At 49.2% G+C, this 20159-nt stretch overlaps 1 protein-coding gene across 3 annotated transcripts in view; it reads right to left on the bottom strand.

The window, feature by feature from the left end:
- Nucleotides 1–86: 86 nt before the first annotated feature.
- CCND3 (cyclin D3) overlaps nucleotides 87–20159 on the bottom strand; it is a 95122-nt gene continuing 75049 nt past the window's right edge. Inside the window, exons 1-5 of one of the 3 annotated variants that reach the window (XM_055571427.1) lie at nucleotides 6595–6969; nucleotides 5486–5701; nucleotides 2394–2553; nucleotides 1754–1890; nucleotides 87–1276 (exon numbers count right to left, since the gene is read on the bottom strand). In XM_055571427.1, the coding sequence (XP_055427402.1) occupies nucleotides 1109–1276; nucleotides 1754–1890; nucleotides 2394–2553; nucleotides 5486–5701; nucleotides 6595–6792 (879 nt within the window). In that variant the 5' untranslated portion in view covers nucleotides 6793–6969 and the 3' untranslated portion in view covers nucleotides 87–1108. Of the gene's footprint in view, nucleotides 1277–1753; nucleotides 1891–2393; nucleotides 2554–5485; nucleotides 5702–6594; nucleotides 6970–20159 lie in introns of those variants that run through there. The other 2 variants (XM_055571425.1, XM_055571426.1) reach the window with 2 other exon arrangements.

The raw sequence follows: 20159 nt of genomic DNA, 5'->3' as shown, positions 1-20159 counted from the left end.
ACGTTGGTTTCTGCCTCTTTTACCCCATGCAGTCTAGAAATAGGCTTTCCCACAGACTGCCCTCTAATCCAAGAAACCAAAGTCAGTTTTATTCCAGAATCTTTATTATAAAGGTAGCATGATGGTCCTCGGCCACCAGCCTGGACCTTGTAGCCTCAGGAAAGACCTGTGTTAACAGGGCCTGCCTCCCTCTCCGGACAGGGGGCTTGGTCATCACCAGGTCATCCCCTGCTTCATTCCACAACACCCCCCCGCTCCTGGAGGATGGGGCAGAGGGCCAAAGGGAAAGGAGGGCATGGCCCCACTCCAGGCATAGCAGCTCCTTGGCCATGAAGATCCTCTAGCGAGTAGCAGAGGGGAGGAATACAGCAACCGCCAGGGTTACCACCCCTGTGGCGGGGGGAGAAGGGCCCCACCACACCCTCATACAGTTGTACTCAAAGTAATTAATAAATTAAAACAACTTCCTTCCGTACTAACACCCCCCTCCCCCCAATCACACAGGAGAAGCTGAGCAGAAAGCAAAGCAAGGAGGTTGGTTCCTGCCCCTGGACGGTGGCCGGGGCCCCTCCTAGGAGCAGCTAGGATTATGCAGGGCCTCCAAGTGCTTGGAGAGGGGATATCCATTCTTGCCCCTCATGTGTATCTAAAACATGTGAGGCTTCTTCAGAAAGACCCCAATCCAAATGCAGTAATTAAGGAATCCCCTGGCGGTCCAGTGGTTAGGACTCCGAGCTTTCTCTGCCAGGGGCTCGGGTTCAATTTTGGCAGTTGAGAGCCCCAGATAAGGGAGCCCCTAGAAAGGAATGCTGATACATGTACTAAACTTCAATGTCATCTCTGGCCAGCCCAGCCAACCCCCCGGGAGAGCTGAGCTGGCTGGATGCAGGCAGGAGGAGGAGCCGGACTGGCCCCCAGCCGTGGCCGGCCAGGCCCCTTAGTGCACACTGCAGGGATAGGTAGGACCTGACCCCTCTGGCTGGCAAGGGGCAAGGGGAAGGAGCCCCCTCAGGCTTCAGCTGTGGCATGATTCCGTTCCTGCAGCCAGGGAGGGGGTGGTAGGGTCCCCTCCTGCTGTCAACAGCCACTCGAGGGGGCCTCTCCAGGGCTACAGGTGGATGGCCGTGACGTCTGTAGGGGTGCTGGTCTGGCTGGGCCCCTGGCTGCTGGAGCCCCTGGGGGCTTTGGGCGCTGGGCTGGGAGAGGTCTGGGCGGCTTCCCTGAGGCTCTCCCTGAGGGCAGCTTCAATCTGCTCCTGACAGGCCCGCAGGCAGTCCTGGGGACAAGGGGGAGTGGTGAGGAAGGTCCGCTTCCCACCCCTTCTTCCCCCCCTCCACCTGCATCTGGCAGCAGGTACAGGAGGACACCTCCCAGCACACAGGGAAGTCTGGGGAGGTTAGGCCACGGCCCAACCCCAGGAATCAGCCTTCAGTTCTCAGAAACTGGCAAGAGGATGTGGCAAGAGGGTGTGAGAGCGGCCCGACATCTGACACTGAATCCTCCACCCCCACTCCTGCATACTGCTTGGCAAGAAAAGGGTACCCAGGGGCAGTGCCTTTCGGCCCACCCGCAACACTTGCTCTTCTCCAGACCAAGGCAGGAGATAAAAGACCACAGAAGCCGCAAAGGTGGGGCACTTGAAACCTGGAGTGGAGACCAGGCTGGGGGTGGTCCACAGCACCCTCTGCTGGAATCTCAGGGGAAAGTGCTACCTCATGAGCTGAGGCCATTTGCCCAGCTGCCCAGTACTCACCACTTCAGTGCCTGTGATCCCTGCCAGCAGCTCCGTGAGCTCGTCCCCAGATGTGGAGCAGGCACCCAGGCCTTGCACTGCGGCTCCGATGCTGCCTGTGGCAATCATGGATGGGGGGTACATGGCAAAGGTGTAGTCTAGGAAAGAGAGAAGGGACCAGGAAGCAATATGAATACCAGCGTGCACCGTCTATTTCCCAGAAAGTGCCAGGCTGTATGAATAAAGCACAGGTATACCGGGACACCCCGGCAGTGAGCGGTGTAAGAGCAGCCGGGGAGAGGGTCAGGGTAGTAAGTGATCCAGGCCAGGAACCAGAGAGTGAATGGGTCTCTTCCTGGTATGGACACAAAATTAAGGTTAAGAGACCTGGGTTCTTGGCCTGGCTTAGTCACTGAGACAGCCTGGGCAAGTCACTTCTCTCTAAGCCCTTGGTGTCCCCAGCTACATACTCGGGGTGAGGGTGGGGGTGGGGGGCTGCGGCATCTCTGAGATCCCAGACAGCTCTGCTGCTGATACTGGGGGCTTAGAGGATAGAATTTTCACAAATTTGGAAGTTATAAACTGGATCTCCTAGTTCCCTCTCACCCTTCCAAGTCTTCTGATTTCCCTGGCTTGGCACACGTGTGTGTGGGACTCTTACCTGTAGCACAGAGGGCCAAAAAGGTCTGGGCGTGCTTCTTGACCAAGGCTTGTCGGTCGCGGGGCAGAGAGAGCCGGTGCAGAATCAGGGCCAGGAAATCATGGGCAATCACTGCGGCCAGGTCCCACTTGAGCTTCCCCAAGACCAGCACCTCCCAATCCTGGAGGCAGAGGAAAAGAGCGGGCTCAGTGGCTGAAGAAGGGAAGGGGAGGAAGTAAAGTGGAAGTCTCACAGGGAGCGAAGCCCATCACACTTGAAGGTCAAGACTCCAGGTCTGCTTTTGAACTTCAGGACTGACGCTGTGGAATGGGGAGTCCAGGGTAGGGAACAGCTCGGGGCACTTGCTTTGGGCATCTATTGATCAACTTCCTAGATGCCAGAACTACATGCTTTACATAAATTGCCTCTTTTAATCCTGCTGGGTTATCTTTTTGGGGTCCGACAGTCCAGGCCTTCTCTTGACTTGCTGCAAGGCTCTGAGCAGGCCTCCAGTCATGGTTGAAAGAAAAGTCTGCAGACCACCATCACCAGGAACTGGAGGCTCTTCTGGCATGAAGCAGAAAGACTCTCCATAATCCCAAGGATATGGGAGATCGCTAGCCTCTCCCCCAACTCAGCATGCCCGCCAAGTCCACACCTCTTGAAGAAACTGGGGTGAGCATGAGGCCCTTCCTCCTTTGACACAGCCCCTGAGCCAACCCCGAGGTTCCTCAAAGTGGAGGTTGCCCAACCCAACCCACATCCCCTTGGGGGGACACTGGGGTGGGGGGCTGAAATAGAGCACCCCACTCCACCTCTCTGGCTGAAACCCAGTGCCTAGTGTCATTTGAGTCTCAGGGAGAGAAGTGGAGGTCAAGGCAGACAGGATGGGTCCAGGTGATGATCCCTGAGGGCCCAAACCATCTCTCCATCAGTCCCAGCCTCCATACTACTGCTGGGTCCTTGAAGGAGACTGGGAGCCCCACCCAGTCCACTCCTCTGGGGTTCCCAGCCCTGGCCCTATTTCTGAGTTGCACACAGGAGGATTTCTTCATTGTTTTATCTCAGGAAGGAACTCACGGGTTTGACCCCTTAGTGGGGTAGAAATGGCAACCCCACCCAATCTCTTTTCGGCCCTCTGTCACAGCTGCCCCCCTCCTGGCCCCCACCTTCATGATCTTCAGCCTCTCACAAAGCCTCACAGAAATCAGCCCGGCCTGGAGCCAGAACTTGAGCAGAGAAGTTAGCATTCTACTCCCTGTGCTTATTCCAGGGGTCAAACTCCTAACTCAGAAGTCAACAAAAAGCATCCAGCATCCAAGGAAACATCTGGAAAGCAGCTCGGATTGGGGATGCATAGGGTCCTGCGTTGGGGGAGGGTGGCACCTTACCCTCCATCTGGGCAGAATATCTTCTGACAATCTCAGTCCTCACTTGACAGAGAACACACCCCTAGCAGCTTCCATCACATCCCTCACCTCTGAGGCCACCTGAGCCCTAGAACGTTCACCTCATCACCCTCAGCGCAACACTGAGCCAGGACCCTTCCTTCCTCCTCTGGAAGGGCCCCCACCTTCTTTGTGGCACAAGGATTATTTGGACTGACCGGCTCTCTGATGTCCCTTCCGACTCTGACCTTCTAGGAAGTCATCGATCGGCATGCTCCACCCCCAGCTCAGGCAGGGGGAGTGGGAGGAGAGGACTTTTGGCCTGTTCTGAAAAACTGCCCTCACATAAAGGCACACATCCCATGCTAATCTTTTCACAAAAACGAAGTCCCCTTCCACCAGCCCAAACTCCTCCAGAAACATCTTGCTATCCTAGCCCTGGAAACCAGCTCCACCTTCAGACTTGCCCAAAACTACCAGATTCATCACAAAGAGCTGTGGAGCCTCCCAGATTCCCAACTCTGGCCTCCTACTCCCATCTCGGAGAGCTACTTGGCAGGAAGAGGAATCCCGTTCCCCGACAAGCAGCACTCAGGGGCCCCAGTACCCTGGCTTTCCTGGCCAGCCAATCACAGCAGCCAGCACGCTGCCCTCCTCCCCGGGAGATGGGGCCCAGAAACGCCTCTCGGGTCAAGAGAAGACTCGACCGCTGTAGAGCAAGGTGGAGGAAGGTGCCAGCTCACCCCTCTCCCCTGGGTCCCCCGGGAGATGATCTGCACGCTCCCAAATAACCTCTTCCAGATCCAAACAACTCCCCACCTCCTCTCCAGGCTCAGTGGGGAAAGAGAACCATGACTCCCCTGCCCTGCCTCGGGAAGAGCCTAGCCCAAGTTCCCAGCAAGAGGCCCAGGGAGCCACTTCCCAAACCACAGGAGTGACAGCAGCTCCCCACAGGGTTATGAAAGACCTTGGTCAGGGTGGGTGGGCCAGGGCAGAGGGCATCATATCACATCGGAAGCAGCTGCAGTTCAGCCCCAGTCTGTGCCTCAGCACTGGCCTTTGGCTAAAGGGGAAAAGATGATTCCACCAGGCCTGAGGCAGCTGCTTCTGAGAGCAGAGTTTCTCAGGGTGAGACTAGGGAATGGAGAATGAGGGAAGGAGCTGGTTCTCCTGGGATATAAAAGGAAGGAAGGAAGCAAAGTGGGATGGAACTCCTCGGCCCTTCCTTAACAGCAGCTGGGGCCTGGCTTTAATCGGCTCTGGGAGACTTTTTGATCACAAAGTCCACACGCTGGGAGACAAGACTCAACCAGGGTGGCCCCTTCCCCCACGTGAAGCACATTCCACTCCCCCACTCCAGTGGGGGTGCACAGGCATGCCCTGCTGCTGCCAATAAATAACTCCTGGTGGCTGTGTAAACCCAGAGGCAAAGTACTAGTGACTGTAGACATGCAGTTTGACTTGCTGCTATCTGGGGGAAAGACCATGAAGGAGTGGCATCCCCTGGAGGTCAAGACGAGGGGATCTGGTTCATGCTGGCAGCGCAAGCCTGAACTGGGGCCACCCTGACCATCACACCACGCTGTCCCATCTTCTGTCAAAAGAAAAAAAAAAGCTGCTACCCTGCCCAGGGGCACAAAGCCTCCCGAAGTCTTAGCTTTCCTCCTCCTGGTACGTGAGGAAGGAGGCAGGGGGTGCTGGGAGGTGGGGAGGGTATGCACGCACCCGCAGCTGGCGGGGAGAGACAGAGTGGTCGGTGTAGATGCACAGTTTTTCGATGGTCAGGGGCGTAGTCTCGCGCAGCTTGGAGGCCAGCAGCATGCAGACCGCACCCAGGAGCTGCAACTGCGCCTTTCGGGTGGGGACGCAGGACAGGTAGCGATCCAGGTAGTTCATGGCCAGGGGGAAGACTTCCTCTTCACAGCGCTGCTCCTCACACACCTGGGGGAGGGCGCACAGTCACTTCGGGGGCAGAGGCTTAGGAAACGCAGCAGCAACTAAAGGCGGGGGGTGCGGTGCGCTGAAGGGAAGTGGAATGGGGAGCAAGACACGGGAGGGGGTAGGTGAACTCACAGTGACAAGGACTAACACGCAGGATGCGCCTTCCCCAAGGTGACACCCTCCCACTTCCTCTGCGGTGCCTCCTTTCCCCCGGGGTGGGAGTTGGGGGTGGGGGGGAGCGGGATACGCCAGAGGCTCCCTTTCTTCAGGAATCCAAACTGAGGCTGATCCACACCCCCAACCCATACCGAGGGTGAGGGGCTCGGAAAAGTCACCCATAGGAGCCAGAGAACTGGGACCTTACGCCCATTACTGCCACCCAGTGCACACACCCAAAAGGAAGGGAGGAGACTCCAGCGGCTGCCTCCCGCACTTTTCATTTCCCTGACGGCCAGAACAGCGCGCCACCCCCACCGGCTTCCCCGCCAGAACCCCCGCGACACACACAAGGAACCGGCTCTGCGGCGGGGGCGGCCGAGCCCAGGGTTTTCCAGGCGCGCTCTCCCGAATAGACCGGGCGTTGGGTGGGGGAAGACTTTTGAGAGGTCAGAGGGGAGACGGTGGCCCTCGCCCCGCTTTCCCGGCCGAAGACAGGGTTATTTGGGGGTGCCAAACGCCTGGCGGTCAGGGTCACAGAAGGGCAAGAAAAAGACAGCACGGAGGCAGCAGGCTAAGGGCGCGCGACTGAAAAGTGAAGGCCCCGGGGATCTGCGCCACAGAAACATCTTGCTGATTGTTGCTGAGGACCAGGATGTCCCGACAGGGCGGCCCCGGGATGTCCGGAGCCCGGGACGCGGGGGTGACGGGGGAGGGGAGACCCGCCCGGGCGGTACCTCCAGCATCCAGTACGCCAGCATCTTCCGCATGTGCGGCTTGATCTCCCTCTGCACACACTGGAAGTAAGAGGCACGGGGCACGTAGCGCTCCTCCAGGCGGAGCAAGCTCTGCAGGACACGCTGGTCCCCTAGCAGCCGCGGGTCCGGCCCGGCCCGGGGCGCGTGCCGAGTGCCCTCGCAACACAGCAGCTCCATCCTCGGGCAGCGCGCGGGCAGAGCAGGAGTGCGGGCTCGGGAGCCAGAACGCAGGCGGCGGGCCGGAGAGCGCGGGGCGCGGGACTGTGGCGCTGGCGCTGGCACTGCGCGGCCGAGCCTCAGCCCGCCCCCGCCGCCGCGCGCGCGCCGCTTCCCTGACAGGCGCCCCGCCCCTCGCGACCGAGTAGCAACCGTGGAATGCTCAGACGTCGCGACGCTCCGGGGGCGGGGCCTCCGGCGCCGGACGGAAAGGGCTGGCGGGCGCTCCCCCTCCCCGGGGCGGCCGCATTGGTCGGCTGGGCGCGGGCCCGCCGGCTTCCGGGCGCTCCGGATCCTTCTGACCACCCGGTGCTAGAGGAGTGTGCTTTGGAGGTGGGCCTCTGCCCGCACCCCCCCCGCCCCCCACCTCCGAGCCCTTGCATTTTTGCTTCTCCCGACTCCAGGCGCCCCCAAAGTTTATTCATTCATTCGTCAAACCCTACTTCACCCGCTGCTTGCTCTAGGGAAAGTAAATAATAACAAAATAGCTAGATCTTAGGGGAGACTGGTCTGAGCACTTATTAAAATCTTAATGAAGAAGCTGTGGGCTAGGTCTTATACTGATTTTGCAGTTGAGAAAACTGAAGCAGTAACTATAATAGTTCGTCTGCGGCAGAGCTAGGATTGGGAAGCCGACGATCCGCCTCCAGAATCTCTGCTCTACCCCATGGCTACTTAAACTGATCCCCGAACCAGCAACATCTGCATCGCCTGAGAGCGGGTCAGAAAAGCAGAACCTCAGGCCCATCCCCTGACCTACTGGATCAAAATCTGCCTTTAGCAAGATCCCTGGTGATTCCTGTACCTATTAAAGTGTGAGAAGAGACAGTCCTAAATCCGCACGCTTGAGAACTACAACAGGGCGGAAGGGTCATGGATTCAAGGCCTCACCTTGTCTGTCATTAAGTTGGCTGTGTGGCCTTGGACAAACCCTGACGTTGGCCTTAGTTTCCGTTTGAGGAAATGATGGGCGGAGAAACGAGCTCCTTTCTGGAGGAGTTTCTTGCTCAGATTCTATAAAATCTTCCAGGCGCCACTTTTACCTCCCAAGCTTTGGGACTTTGCAGTGTTTCCAAATCTGGATTCCGTGTGACCAGGAGGCAAACACACCACAAGCCTCCAGTAATGCTCCAAATGGCAGGAGGCCATGGGGATCCCTGCCGCTCCTGGGGTCCTCCAAGGAGGTGAGACACTAAGGAAGTGAGTTATTAGAGAAATGACACTCTATAGAAAAGAGGTCAGTCCTGCGCTAAGCATTGTCCGAGTGAATTGTTCTCTTTTATACAATAAATTTTTTGTTGTTTGCATATCATGGAAATATTCAATGCATTGTAGAAGACAGAAAATACCGATGTCACACAAAAAAAGTAAATAGTAAACACTGGCAGTTTCACCATCCAGATTGTTGTTGTCCTTCAGTCACTAAGTCGTATCCAACTCTTTGAGACCCCATGGACTGCAGCATGCCAGGCTTCCCTGTCCTTCACTATCTCCCAGAGCTTGCTCAAACTCATGTCCATTGAGTCAGTGATGCCATCCGACCATCTCATCCCCTGTTGTCCCCTTGTCCTCCAGCCCTCAGTCTTTCCCAGCATCAGGGTCTTTTACAATGAGTCGGCTCCTTGCATCCGTTGGCCAGATAACCCTTTAAAATGACAATGTTTATTTTTCTAAAATTGTTCTTTGAATAAACATATTTTTAAGAATGACATCATTGCAAACTATTTTGTAAACTGTTTTTTTTTCCACGAAAAAGTATACTGTCAGCACTTTTCCATCTCATTAACTATTCTATAACTTTTTAAATAACTACCTAGTAAACCACTGAGTGAATATAGCATAATGTATTTCACCAAAGCTGTATTATTGGAAATTTAGGTAGTTTCTAGTTCCTTCCTATTAGAAATAATACTGTAAAATATTTTTGTGGTAATATTTTTGTGCATACTCAAGATTATTTCTAGAAGCGAATTAATTTCTAGAAGTGAAATTTCTCAATCTGAAGTTATGAAACATTCTAAGGCTTTTGATACAGTTCTTATTACCAAATTTCCCTGCTGAAAGGCTGAACCAAACTAATGAACAAACATTAGATATCTACTTAAAAAAAAATACCAACTGGCGAGATGAAAAGTGGTTTATTAGTAATGTGTATAAATTTTTAAATTCAAGAGTTCTTGTTGTAGCAGTGTGAATATGGGCTGTGTACCTTCTCTGATCTTGTAAGTCTTCTACTCCTGTCTTCAGAAATACAAGCAAGAAGTTTCTTGAGCTAACTAATCATTGCATTGCACTCTTTTGTTAAAGAGAACTGTGTATTTAAAATTATAAAAATTAGGTACGAAGTTAAGGGGAGGCAAACATGTTGAAGCCTACAGGGCTTTTAGGGTGCAGAAGGACTAAAAATGTAGCTTTTGAAGTTAGTACATAACCAAAAACCAGTTCTGTCCTGGATGCTTCTTTACTTTCAGAATTATTGAGTAGGACTGTTCTGTTAAGAAGATGGTGCATCTTTGATGAGAGAGTAAATCATCATTTTTGTTTTCCCGTAAGTATACTATTATTCCCCCCCCCCCCCCCATTTTACAGAAGAGGAAACCAGTACTTTAAAGTGGCTAAATAATTTGCCCAAGGTCACAAAGCTAAAGTGGTCGAGGCTAGATACAATCTAGTGAGTCTGGCTGGAGAATCCATGCCCTTAACTACTTTATTCTACTACCTCTTGTGCTGATCTATGAGTGCAAATTGATTGATTAGTTGTTGATTTAGTGAGGAAAGGGGACAGAAACTACCCCATCCTGGAAGCTTGGGAGTGAGCCTGCACCCTGGGGAAGGAGCCGGGCATTTTGAAGGATACCTCTGCCTCGCCCTTGACTGGGACTGACATGCCCAGAGCAGAGTCATCCGAGACCTCAGGCCAAGGTCAGATACAAGCCGGCTGGCTGTCCTCCATGGAGGCAGGTGAGCTCAGTGCCGGGTCAGGACAGAGGAGTTCCTGGAGGGTTGGCTGATCTGCCTGGGAACTTCACCAAGCACCTCCATCTCAAAGGAACAGGGGCTCCCCTCATTTTTCATAAAAGAAGGGGGAAAAAAAAAAAAAGACAAAGCACTGACCAGGGCCACTATGGGGAGGAGTTTCTGCCCAGGTGCATTCAATTAGAACAAGTTGCTCAATGAAATGGGAAATGAGAGGCGGGGTGGGAATGGAATGTCACAAGCCAGATGAAAAGCCCCAAGGAGGAAGGAAACAACGCTTTCTTTCCCTTCTTCCTTCTCCCACTCCTCCTCCTCTTCAGCATTGAAATGTCCCCCTCCTAGAACTGAGCAAGTGAACAAGGTGATGGGTGAGGCCCATCACCCCACACAAATTCTATGGCTCAGTTACCTTCCGACCCATTCAGATGACAGGTAGAGAGGCGAGGCAGCTTGGGTGGGGGCTGGGGCAAGTCTGCTTGCCTTCAAAGCCCGGCTCTACCTTTTCTTTTTTTTGTTCAGTGAGAATAAGAATAGTTTCAGCCGCAAAGGGGTTCTGAGGACTAAACAGGCAGAAAGCGTCTTGCCTGTGCCTGGCCCACTGAATGCCTGTGAGCATTCAAAGATGGTAGTTTGTTGCTATTACTATCATTCCCTCTCTTAAGGAGTACCCTTTACTCTATGAACATACACCCAGAACCCCTCAGAGAAAAAGTTTGAGCAGCAGGAGCCATCCTTCTAGAATGGCAGCTCCATCACATTTCACAGTGTAAAGTGAGCGGTCAAGCGGACGGTGAACACTGGAGGGCTTGGGGCCACCTCACTCTGTCCTTCCACCTACCCTGGCTGTGTGACTTTGGGCAAATTGTACCACCTTTCTGTGCCTCAGTTTCCTTTTCTGAAACTAAGAATGACAGTAATGAAACTGTGCTTCTGTGGCATGGTTTTGTTGCTAAGCAAGCCCGTTGGGTTTGGTAGTTAGGCAAACCTGCTCTCTTGAGTGATCATTAACTTGCAGGGATCTCCTATACTTTTCTTACTTACAGTCCCCTAGTGGGATTAACTCTTTAATTACTTGCTTTGTCCCTTTACTCTGTCTCTATGAGTAGTACCTCCCCTTCGAGTGGCTAGAAGGATGGAACGCATTCATTCGTGTGAAACACATCAAACAGTGCCTGGCATATGGTGAGCCATTTTTAAAACGTTCATTCTGATTGTGGTACTTACAGACACAAACTGCTTTATGTGTACAGACTATTTTTGATAATAAATGTAACACAATAGATGTGGAGGCACATGGAAAATAAAAATGCCAGGGATTACTGTAGTGGTGGTGAAGATTTGGGAAATTCTAATATATGAAAACTGGTCTGATGGCCTATTATCGGATATCCTAGTTTTCTGAGAACTGGAGACACTTATATGAATACTATTCATACTGTTCCCACCGCCCCCCCCCCAACTTTTTACTTGGAAATATTTCAAAACTACAGGAAAGCTGCAGGAATAGCAGTGACCACTAACACACCTTTCACCTAAACTCCTGTGTGTATTTTGCTGAACTATTTGAGACCTAATTACAGACATTATGATTTCTCATTTCTACATGTTTCAGTCTGGGTTGCCCAAGAATGCAAGTCTCCCAGTAACCATGAAACAATGATCCCAATTAGAAATGTATACTAATACAATACCACAATCTGCATACCAAGGTAATAACCAGCTGTTCCAGTAATAACCCTTCATAGCTTTTCGCTTTCTCAACCCAAGATCCATTCAAGGACCGTGTTTGCAATGTAACCTCTTTAATTTCCTTTACTCTAGAACAGTTTCTGATCCTTTAAAAAAAAGTTCCTGATGTACTTCCCCAGTGGTCCAATGGTTAGGACCGTGCTTCTACTCCAGGGGGCACAGGTTTGATACCTGGTCAGGGAACTAAGATCCCACATGCCTTGTACTGTGACCAAGGGGTGGACACGTCTTTGAGAACACTGGTATTTTGGAAAGCCAGTTGTTTTACACAGTGTGCTTCAATTTGGATGCATCTGATTGTTTTCTCCTGACTAAATGAAGATTAATAAATATTTTAATATTTTTGGTAGAAATATTACCTAATGATGTTGTGTTCTGAATGTATGTTTTTGAGTGGAAAAATCAAGCATGAAACCCAACTGGGAGCTTCCTGGGTGGCTCCATGGTAAAGAATCCACCTGCCAATGAAGGAGACACGGGTTTGATCCCTGGTCTGGGAAGATCCCACATGCTGCAGAGTAACTAAGCCCATGCACCGCAACTACTAAGCCTGCGCGCTAGGGTCTGGGAGCCGAAAATATCAAGCCCACATGTTGCACCTACAGAAGCCTGAGAGCCCTGGAGCCCATGTTCCACAGCAAGAGAAGCCACCATAATAAGAAGCCTGTGCACCGCAACTAGCGAGTAGCCCAAGCAGTGAGGAAGACCCAGCACAGCCAAAAGTTAATAAAATAAACAAATTATTTAACAAATTAAAAAAAAAACCTAAACATAATTTTTTGAGGACTCAGGAGACACTTCGGGGCTTACAGTGATCAAGGTCACTATTTTCAGCATCTGCTGTACAATATTTTAGATCTGTACTCTTCAAAAGTTCTTGTTCATCCATTCCTCAGTAAAAACGGAGCATACTCTTCCAGTAGATATGGAAGACTTAATTTAGAAACTATGTCCAAACCTGCTACTCTAACATATTATGTCCATTATACAACACACTAAAAAAATGTAAAGAATAAGACAAAAATACATAGATGAGAATTTTTCACATTTTCTTCCCACTCTACAGTGGAACATCTTACACCCAGTGTTCACCATTATTTGTTTACTCAGCTCCCGAGACAGGCTTCGCTGTTGATCGAAACGCTCCCAGTGAGCCTGGACGGACCTTAAAAATGTCAACACAGCACTCTGGGCAGTGCTACCAAATCAGAGCAGGCACATGAGCTGACCTGTTTTCTGTTTCTGTTTTACCCAGGAGGCTGCCTTCTTGACAAGTTCACACAGCACCTCTACACCCAACTTCTCCAAAATAGAAATCCTCAGCTTTCCTTAACAAACCTGCTCCTCCCACCAGCTTCCCCTGTATCAGCACGTGGCAACTCCATCCTTCCAGCTGCTCAGGCCAGAACCCTTGGTGTCATTCTTGACTACTCTCTTTCAACTCCCATATCCACCCATCAGCAGACCATGGAAGACTCTACTTTCAAAATATCTTTAAAATTCAACCCTCTTTTCTGCTACCTCCCTGGTCCAAATTCAGTTCTTCTTTGTCCTGACTGGTCTCCCACATCCAAAGCATTACTCATTTCTGGTTGGTTCTATGTCCAAAATACATCTCCAGTCCTTGCCTTTTCTCTATTTCCGCTTCTCCCACCCTGGTCTAAGCGGCATCATCTGTTGCCTGGATTGGGATGGTGGCTCCTAACAGGCATCCCTGGTCCACCCTTGCCCCCTCCAGTCTAGTCTCAACCCCCAGGGCGCTCCATTCACTCCCGTAATTGTCTCTCACTCACCCTGCTCTGGCCACACTGGTCTCCTTATTGTTCCTGGACCATACCAGGCCTACATGTTCCCTTTGTATTTGCTGGTCCATCTGCCTGGCATGTTCTGCCCCCAGTGGCCCCAAGGCCCTGCCTTTGGGCTTTGACTAAAGTCACATTTCTCCTACAGCCTTTCCTGGCCATCCTACTCCAACCCTGATTGCCCCTGGGCCCCTTCACTGCTCGATTTTTCTGCTTACCACTAATCACTGACATACACCATATCTTACCTCCGTGTTCTGTTTGTAGTTTGTCTACTCTACCCCACTGAAACAGAATGCTGCCTGGTTCATAGTAAGTGTTTAAACATTTTTTGTTTTGCCTGAATAAATGAATGCGTGAATGAGACAAATTGGACGTGAGAAAAACACCAGCACGGTCACGTGGTTGAAGGCTGCTGCGTGTGGAGGCAGGTCTGGAATTAAGCACCAGCACTTCCAGCTTTCCTGGATGGCGGTGGGCACAGTGGGTCCTGACAACGGAAAGAGCCGTCAGGCAAAGTCACAAGGCTGGTGGCTTGGACCGGGGGGACTGCTGTACCCTAAAATGTGAGGTCCACGGGCATCGAGGTGGAAAGCAGCTGCACATGCTACCTCATCAGAGTGGGGATTCGAATGCAGTTGGGCATGAGAGCATGAGTTATAATCCTGAGTAAATGTATTTTTAACAGTTTTGTGCACATTCGAAAGTTGCGTGTGCACCAGAACATCAGAGCTGGGCCTTTATCAAGCTTCCTTTTAAGATACATATATTTAATGAAAAACTATTAATTTTGAAAATATGAAGTAGGATGTGGCGGTTGTGAGGGCACCATGTGAATAACAGACAACTGGGAATTCATGGAAGAGGAAGAAAACAGCAGATTTTGGTAATTCCTCAGCGGTCCAGTGTTTAGGACTCTTCGCTTTCACTGCAGGAGGCGTGGGTTTGATCCCTGCTTGGGGGAAATAAGATCCCACATGCCCCGGGGTCTGGCAAAAAAAAAAAAAAAAAAGGCAGAATTTTGAACCCAAAGACTTCAGTTTAAGTCCCAAGACCTGGTTCTGTGCCAGCTATAAACCCAGAACCCAGCAAGTGCTTTAACTCTGGAAGCTTGTTTCCCCATCTATAAAAGGGGATAACAAGAGCCCAAACTGCTTAGGGGATGGTTCTAAGACCAGATGAAATAAAGCACTGGTTAAAAAACACTAAGCTGGGACTTCCCTGGCAGTCCAGTGGTTAAGGCTTTGAGTTCCCAATGCAGGGGACCCAGGTTTGAGCCCTCATCAGGGAACTAGATCCCACATGCCCCAACTAAAAATTCTTCATGCCACAGCTAAGACCTGGCACATCCAAATAAATAAACACTAAAAAAAAAAAAAAAAAAAAAAAAAACCCACTAAGTAAAGTATGACGTGCTAGGCAAATCTAAGGGGTGATTCGAAGGAATATCATGGAGAACCAGTCGGGATGGGGAATCCTACCCTGCCCTTCTTTGTGTGACCCCCAAAGCCCCCACTATCACCACCCCAACTTCAGCCTTGCAAACAGAACCCAGATTTTGTTGTGATATCAGATGACTGTTTCAGGAGACGCTGGACACTCCTCTGTCTCAGAGGTTAAACCTAAATTATTCTAAACCAAATCAAGACAATTCCATAGCTGGTTTAGGAATGGGTAGTTGTCATATTCTGGCCATAAGGTATGAAATAAGTCTGCTAAGGGGCTTCACTAAATGCAGCGCAAAAGAAAAAGACTCATTTCTGCCTTATGTGAGAATGGAGTAAGATATGCTAAAATTTACTGGATGCTTACTATGTTTCTACGTGCATGATTCTAAGAGTTTAAAAAACTAATTCATTTAGTCCATATAATATTAAACTGTTATAATGTTAAACTGTTACCTCAGAGGTAACAGACTATTACCATCCCATATGACAGAGAGGTTAAGCAATTTACCCAATATCAGATACCTATGGGATCTGAAACCAGGTTTGGCTACAGAACCCACACCCTTAGCCATGTTGCTGTGATGTCCGGAGCAACCGCAGCCATCTTGCAACAATGAGGGAAGGAGCGGACACCTGAGGATGACAGCTGAAAGATCAGAATGAATTTCTCCCCCTAATGTTGTTGCACTGCTGATTTAACCAAACTTGGAACCACCTACCACGGGCTTTTTGTGATGTGCGAGATAGTAAATTTTCCTCATTGTTTAAGCTACTTTCACTCCTCAAATAAAAGGTCATTTCTCTACTCTCACCCGCACGATAGGACACCCTTCAATAGCAAATAGGCAAAGAGCTCCACCAAATATTCAAGAAAACAGTAATTTCAATACAAATACTGTATTGTATTGTATTCAATACAATACAATACAGTAATTTCAGAGAATATAAAAGGAGGGTTCACATCTCAACTCATTTTTAGTATAATTTTGATTCCAACAAGTGCAATATGAGAAAAGACAATTACCCTTATGAACATGAATGTAAAATCCTAAGCAAGATATTAGCAAACTGACTCCAGCAATATATAAAAAGGGTGATATGTTATTGACTTTATACAAAAAATGCATAGTTTATTTTGAATAGAACCACTATATTTTATCACACTAAAAGATTAAAGCGGAAAAAAAACCATATGATCATATCAACAGATGCCAAAAAAGTTTTTTATAAAATTCAACATCCATTTACAATAAGAAAAAACTCTTGTCAAAGTGGGGATAGATGGAAACTTTTCTAGTCTGATATAGGGCATCTATAAAATCCTACAGTAAACATCTTATTTAGTAGTGATGCACTGAAAGTAAAGTAAGCAAAGTGCCAAGGATGCCAAGCCACTGGACGGAACTCTGCAGGCTTTAGCAGAGGCTGCAAAAGACCAAAGGTTACTGGTTCCTTCTCCGTGGCCGTCCTTTGTTCTCAAGGCCACCTGCGCCCGATGATCTCAAGGTAGACCATCATCTTCCCACCCCTCTCTTGTACATTTTTTAAAGATACCCATTATCTCTTTTAATTAATTAATTCAGGCCACACGGTGTGGCATGTGGGATCTCAGTTCCCTGACCAGGAATCAAACTTGCACCCCCACCACTGGCAATGCAGAATCTTAACCACTGGACTGCCAGGGAAGTCCCCTTAACTTGTACATTTTTTTTATGACTAGCATCATCTTTCTTCAGAGTCCTCAGATTTTAAGCTCTAGTGCCATCTTAGAGTTCTTCCTTTATTGGGTTTCCTGTACCCAATTAGTTCCCTGGGCCAATAAAACCATTCCCTGAAGCTCACTTAGATCCCATTATTCTTATTCCTCTGGTAGGCTTTGGCAAAGTTCTCAAAATTTGCCACTAGTGGTCCAGTGGTTAAGAATCTGCCTGCCAATGCAGGGGACATGGGTTCGATCCCAGAGTCAGGAAGATCCCACAGGCCTCGAGGCACCTATGCCCTGCGCCGCAACTACTGAGCCTAACAGTGTTCTAGGGCCTAACAGCCGCAACTGCGGAGCCCAGGCGCCACACCTACAGAAGCTCGAGTGCCCTAGAGTTGGCGTTCCTCCGAAACAAGAGAAGACCGCCACAGTGCGATGCCGGTGCATCACACAGAGAGCAGCTCCTGCTCTCCTCAGCTAGAGAAAGCCCTCTCCCAGCAACAAAGACCCAGCACAGCCAATAAATTAATTAATTATTAAAAAAAAAAAAAAAAGACTTCACCTTCCAATGCAGAGGGTGCTGGTTTGATTCCTGGTTGGGGAGCTAAGATGCCACATGCCTCAGGGCCTAAAGTCCAAAATCTAAAACAGAAGCAGCAGTGTAACAAATTCCATAAAGACTTTAAAAATGGTCCACATCCAAAAAAAAAAAAAATACCAAAGCAAACCCCCTTCACAGCAGAGAGAATTCGTCTCTCTGAAGAATCTTCTGCATAATCTAAAATTGCTTTCTGTAAACCTGAAAGTCTAATGCATGCATGTTCAGTTGCTCAGTCATGTCTGATTCTTTGCCTCCCCATCGACTGTAGCCTGTCAGGCTCCTTTATGCATGCGATTGTCCAGGCAAGAATATTGGAGCAGGTTGCCATTTCCTCCTCCAGAGGACCTTCCTGACCTAGGGATCGAACCCGAGTCTCAAGTCTCCTGCATTGGCAGGAGACTTTACCACTGAGCCACCAGGGAAGCCCAAAGTCTAATACTCTGTCTTTAAAATGTATGTACATTTGGCATGAGCTCCATAATACAGCCATAATTGCTAAAATATAAAAATAATGGTTTAAATTATCAATGTTAAGGAAAATGAAACTCCATGGAAGCCATATACATCATAAGACTGACCCCAAAGGAGTTTCAAACCCTATTCTGAAAGGCCGGGGCTACATTACAATTATAGAAGCCTCCCTCAGAGGCTCTAGGTCTTCACCCTGCTTCTAGATAGATTCAGGATCCATGGCCCAGAGCCATCAGATTAATCTCTCACAGACACACCTTTCATCTCCAGTCCAAGGACCTGCTTATCAGTCAAATTTAAAAGTCAACCAGCCTGCCTTTTAAAGTTCTTCAAGAGTGCCAAGGCACCCTATCCCATTTTATCTCAGCTGGAGCACTCCAGCCCACCTCAGAGCCTTATCATCCAACACTGGCATCCTGCTCCTTCCTTCAAATCTACCTCTTTCCTTTAAGGCCTAGCTCCTGGCCCACCAATTCCAGGAACTTCCAAGGTTGTAAGATTGAAAGATTCACAGGGATTTTGAGCCAAAAAGGTTGATGACACCCAGGCATACAACCAGTATGACACCCAGGCATACAACCAGTAAAAGGGTGTTACAACTGCAGCCATTAAATTAAAAGACGCTTGTTCCTCGGAAGAAAAGCTATGACAAACCTAGACAGCATATGAATAAGCAGAGACATCATTTTGCCAACAAAGTCAAAGCTATGGTTTTTCCAGTAGTCATGTATGGATGTGAGAGTTGGACTATAAAGAAAGCTGAGCGCTGAAGAATTGATGCTTTTGAACTGTGGTGCAGGAGAAGACTCCTGAGAGTCCCTTGAACAACAAGGAGATCAGACCAGTCAATCCTAAAGGAAATCAGTCCTGAATATTCATTGGAAGGACTGATGCTGAAGTTGAAGCTCCAATACTTTGCCAACCTGATGCAAGAACTGACTCATTGGAAAAGACCCTGATGCTGGGTAAGATTGAAGGCAGGAGGAGAAGGGGACGGCAGAGGATGAGATGGTTGGATGGCATCACCTACTCGATGGACATGAGTTTGAGCAAGCTCTGAGAGCTGGTGATTAACAGGGAAGCCTGGTGTGCTGCAGTCCATGGGGTTGGAAAAGAGTTGGACATGACTGAGCGACTGAACTGAACAAACTGTGCTCATTGTATTCCCCAAAGATTGGAAACTCCTGGGAGTAGGTATCACATTTATTCCTAAAGTTTGTTAACCTCCTGTAGGATAAAGACATGGCTGTGGTTCCAGACTTCCTGCTCAGGCAACTCCCCTGTGTGGAAGGCCTTTGCTCCACCTCTTGTCAGTCATTTACACTGGCAAAATCCAGTTAAAGATTCCAAAATCAATAACCTCAGATATGCAGATGACACCACCCTTTTGGCTGAAAGTGAAGAGGAACTGAGAAGACTCTTAATGAAGGTGAAAGAGGAAAGTGAAAAAGCTGGCTTAAAACTCAACATTCAAAAAACTAAGATCATGGCATCCAGTCCCATCACTTCATGACAAATAAATGAGGAAACAATGGAAACAGTGACAGATTTTATTTTCTTGGGCTCCAAAGTCACTGCAGATGGTGACCACAGCCATGAAATAAAAGACACTTGCTCCTTGGAAAAAAAGCTATGACCAACTTAGACAGCGTATTAAAAACCAGAGACATTACTTTGCTGACAAAGGTCCATCTAGTCAAAGCTATGGTTTTTCCAGTAGTCATGTATGGTTGTGAGAGTTGGACTAGAAAGAAGGCTGAGTGCCAAAGAATTGATGCTTTTAACTGTGGTGTTAGAGAAGACTTTTGAGAGTCCCTTGCACTGCAAGGAGATCAGACCAGTCAATCCTAAAGGAAATCAGTCCTGAATATTCATTGGAAGGACTGATGCTGAAGCTGAAGCTCCAATACTTTGGCCACCTGATATGAACAGGCGACTCACTGGAAAAGACTGATGCTGGGAAAGACTGAGGGCGGGAGGAGAAGGGGGCAACAGAGGATGAGATGGTTGGATGGCATCACCTACTCATTGGACATGGGTTTGAGCAAACTCGAGGAGATAATGAAGGACAGGGAAGCCTGGCGTGCCGCAGTTCATGGGGTCACAAAGAGTCAGGTACGACTGAGTGACTAAACAAGTGTTGTTAATGAGCAGAAAAGATCCATACTTCCCCCAAACACACAAATCCAAGCCAGGTGACTTTTCTTTTTTAAAAATATTATTTATTTATTTGGCTGTGTCGAATTATAGTTGTGGCATGCAGGATCTAGTTTCCTGACAAGGTATAGAATCTGGGTACCCTGAATTGGGAGCTCGTAGTCTCAGCCACTGGATCATCAGGGAAGTCCCCAGGTGACCTTTTCTTCCTTTTTTTTTAAACATTTCCTCCAAGAGTGTTTGTATCATTTATTCTCTTATTCATTCATTTACTCCACAGATCTTCACTGACACCCGATCAAATGCTAAGAACCTCCTGAGGCCATGAACTGCGGCACGCCAGGCTTCCCTGTCCTTCATTATCTCCTGGAGTTTGCTCAAACCCATGTCCAATGAGTAGGTGATGCCATCCAACCATCTCA

The sequence above is a fragment of the Bubalus kerabau genome, chromosome 3 (genome assembly GCF_029407905.1).
Source record: "Bubalus kerabau isolate K-KA32 ecotype Philippines breed swamp buffalo chromosome 3, PCC_UOA_SB_1v2, whole genome shotgun sequence".
In the NCBI taxonomy this organism is placed as follows: domain Eukaryota; kingdom Metazoa; phylum Chordata; class Mammalia; order Artiodactyla; family Bovidae; genus Bubalus; species Bubalus kerabau.
This window is presented reverse-complemented; position numbering and strand designations above follow the sequence as displayed.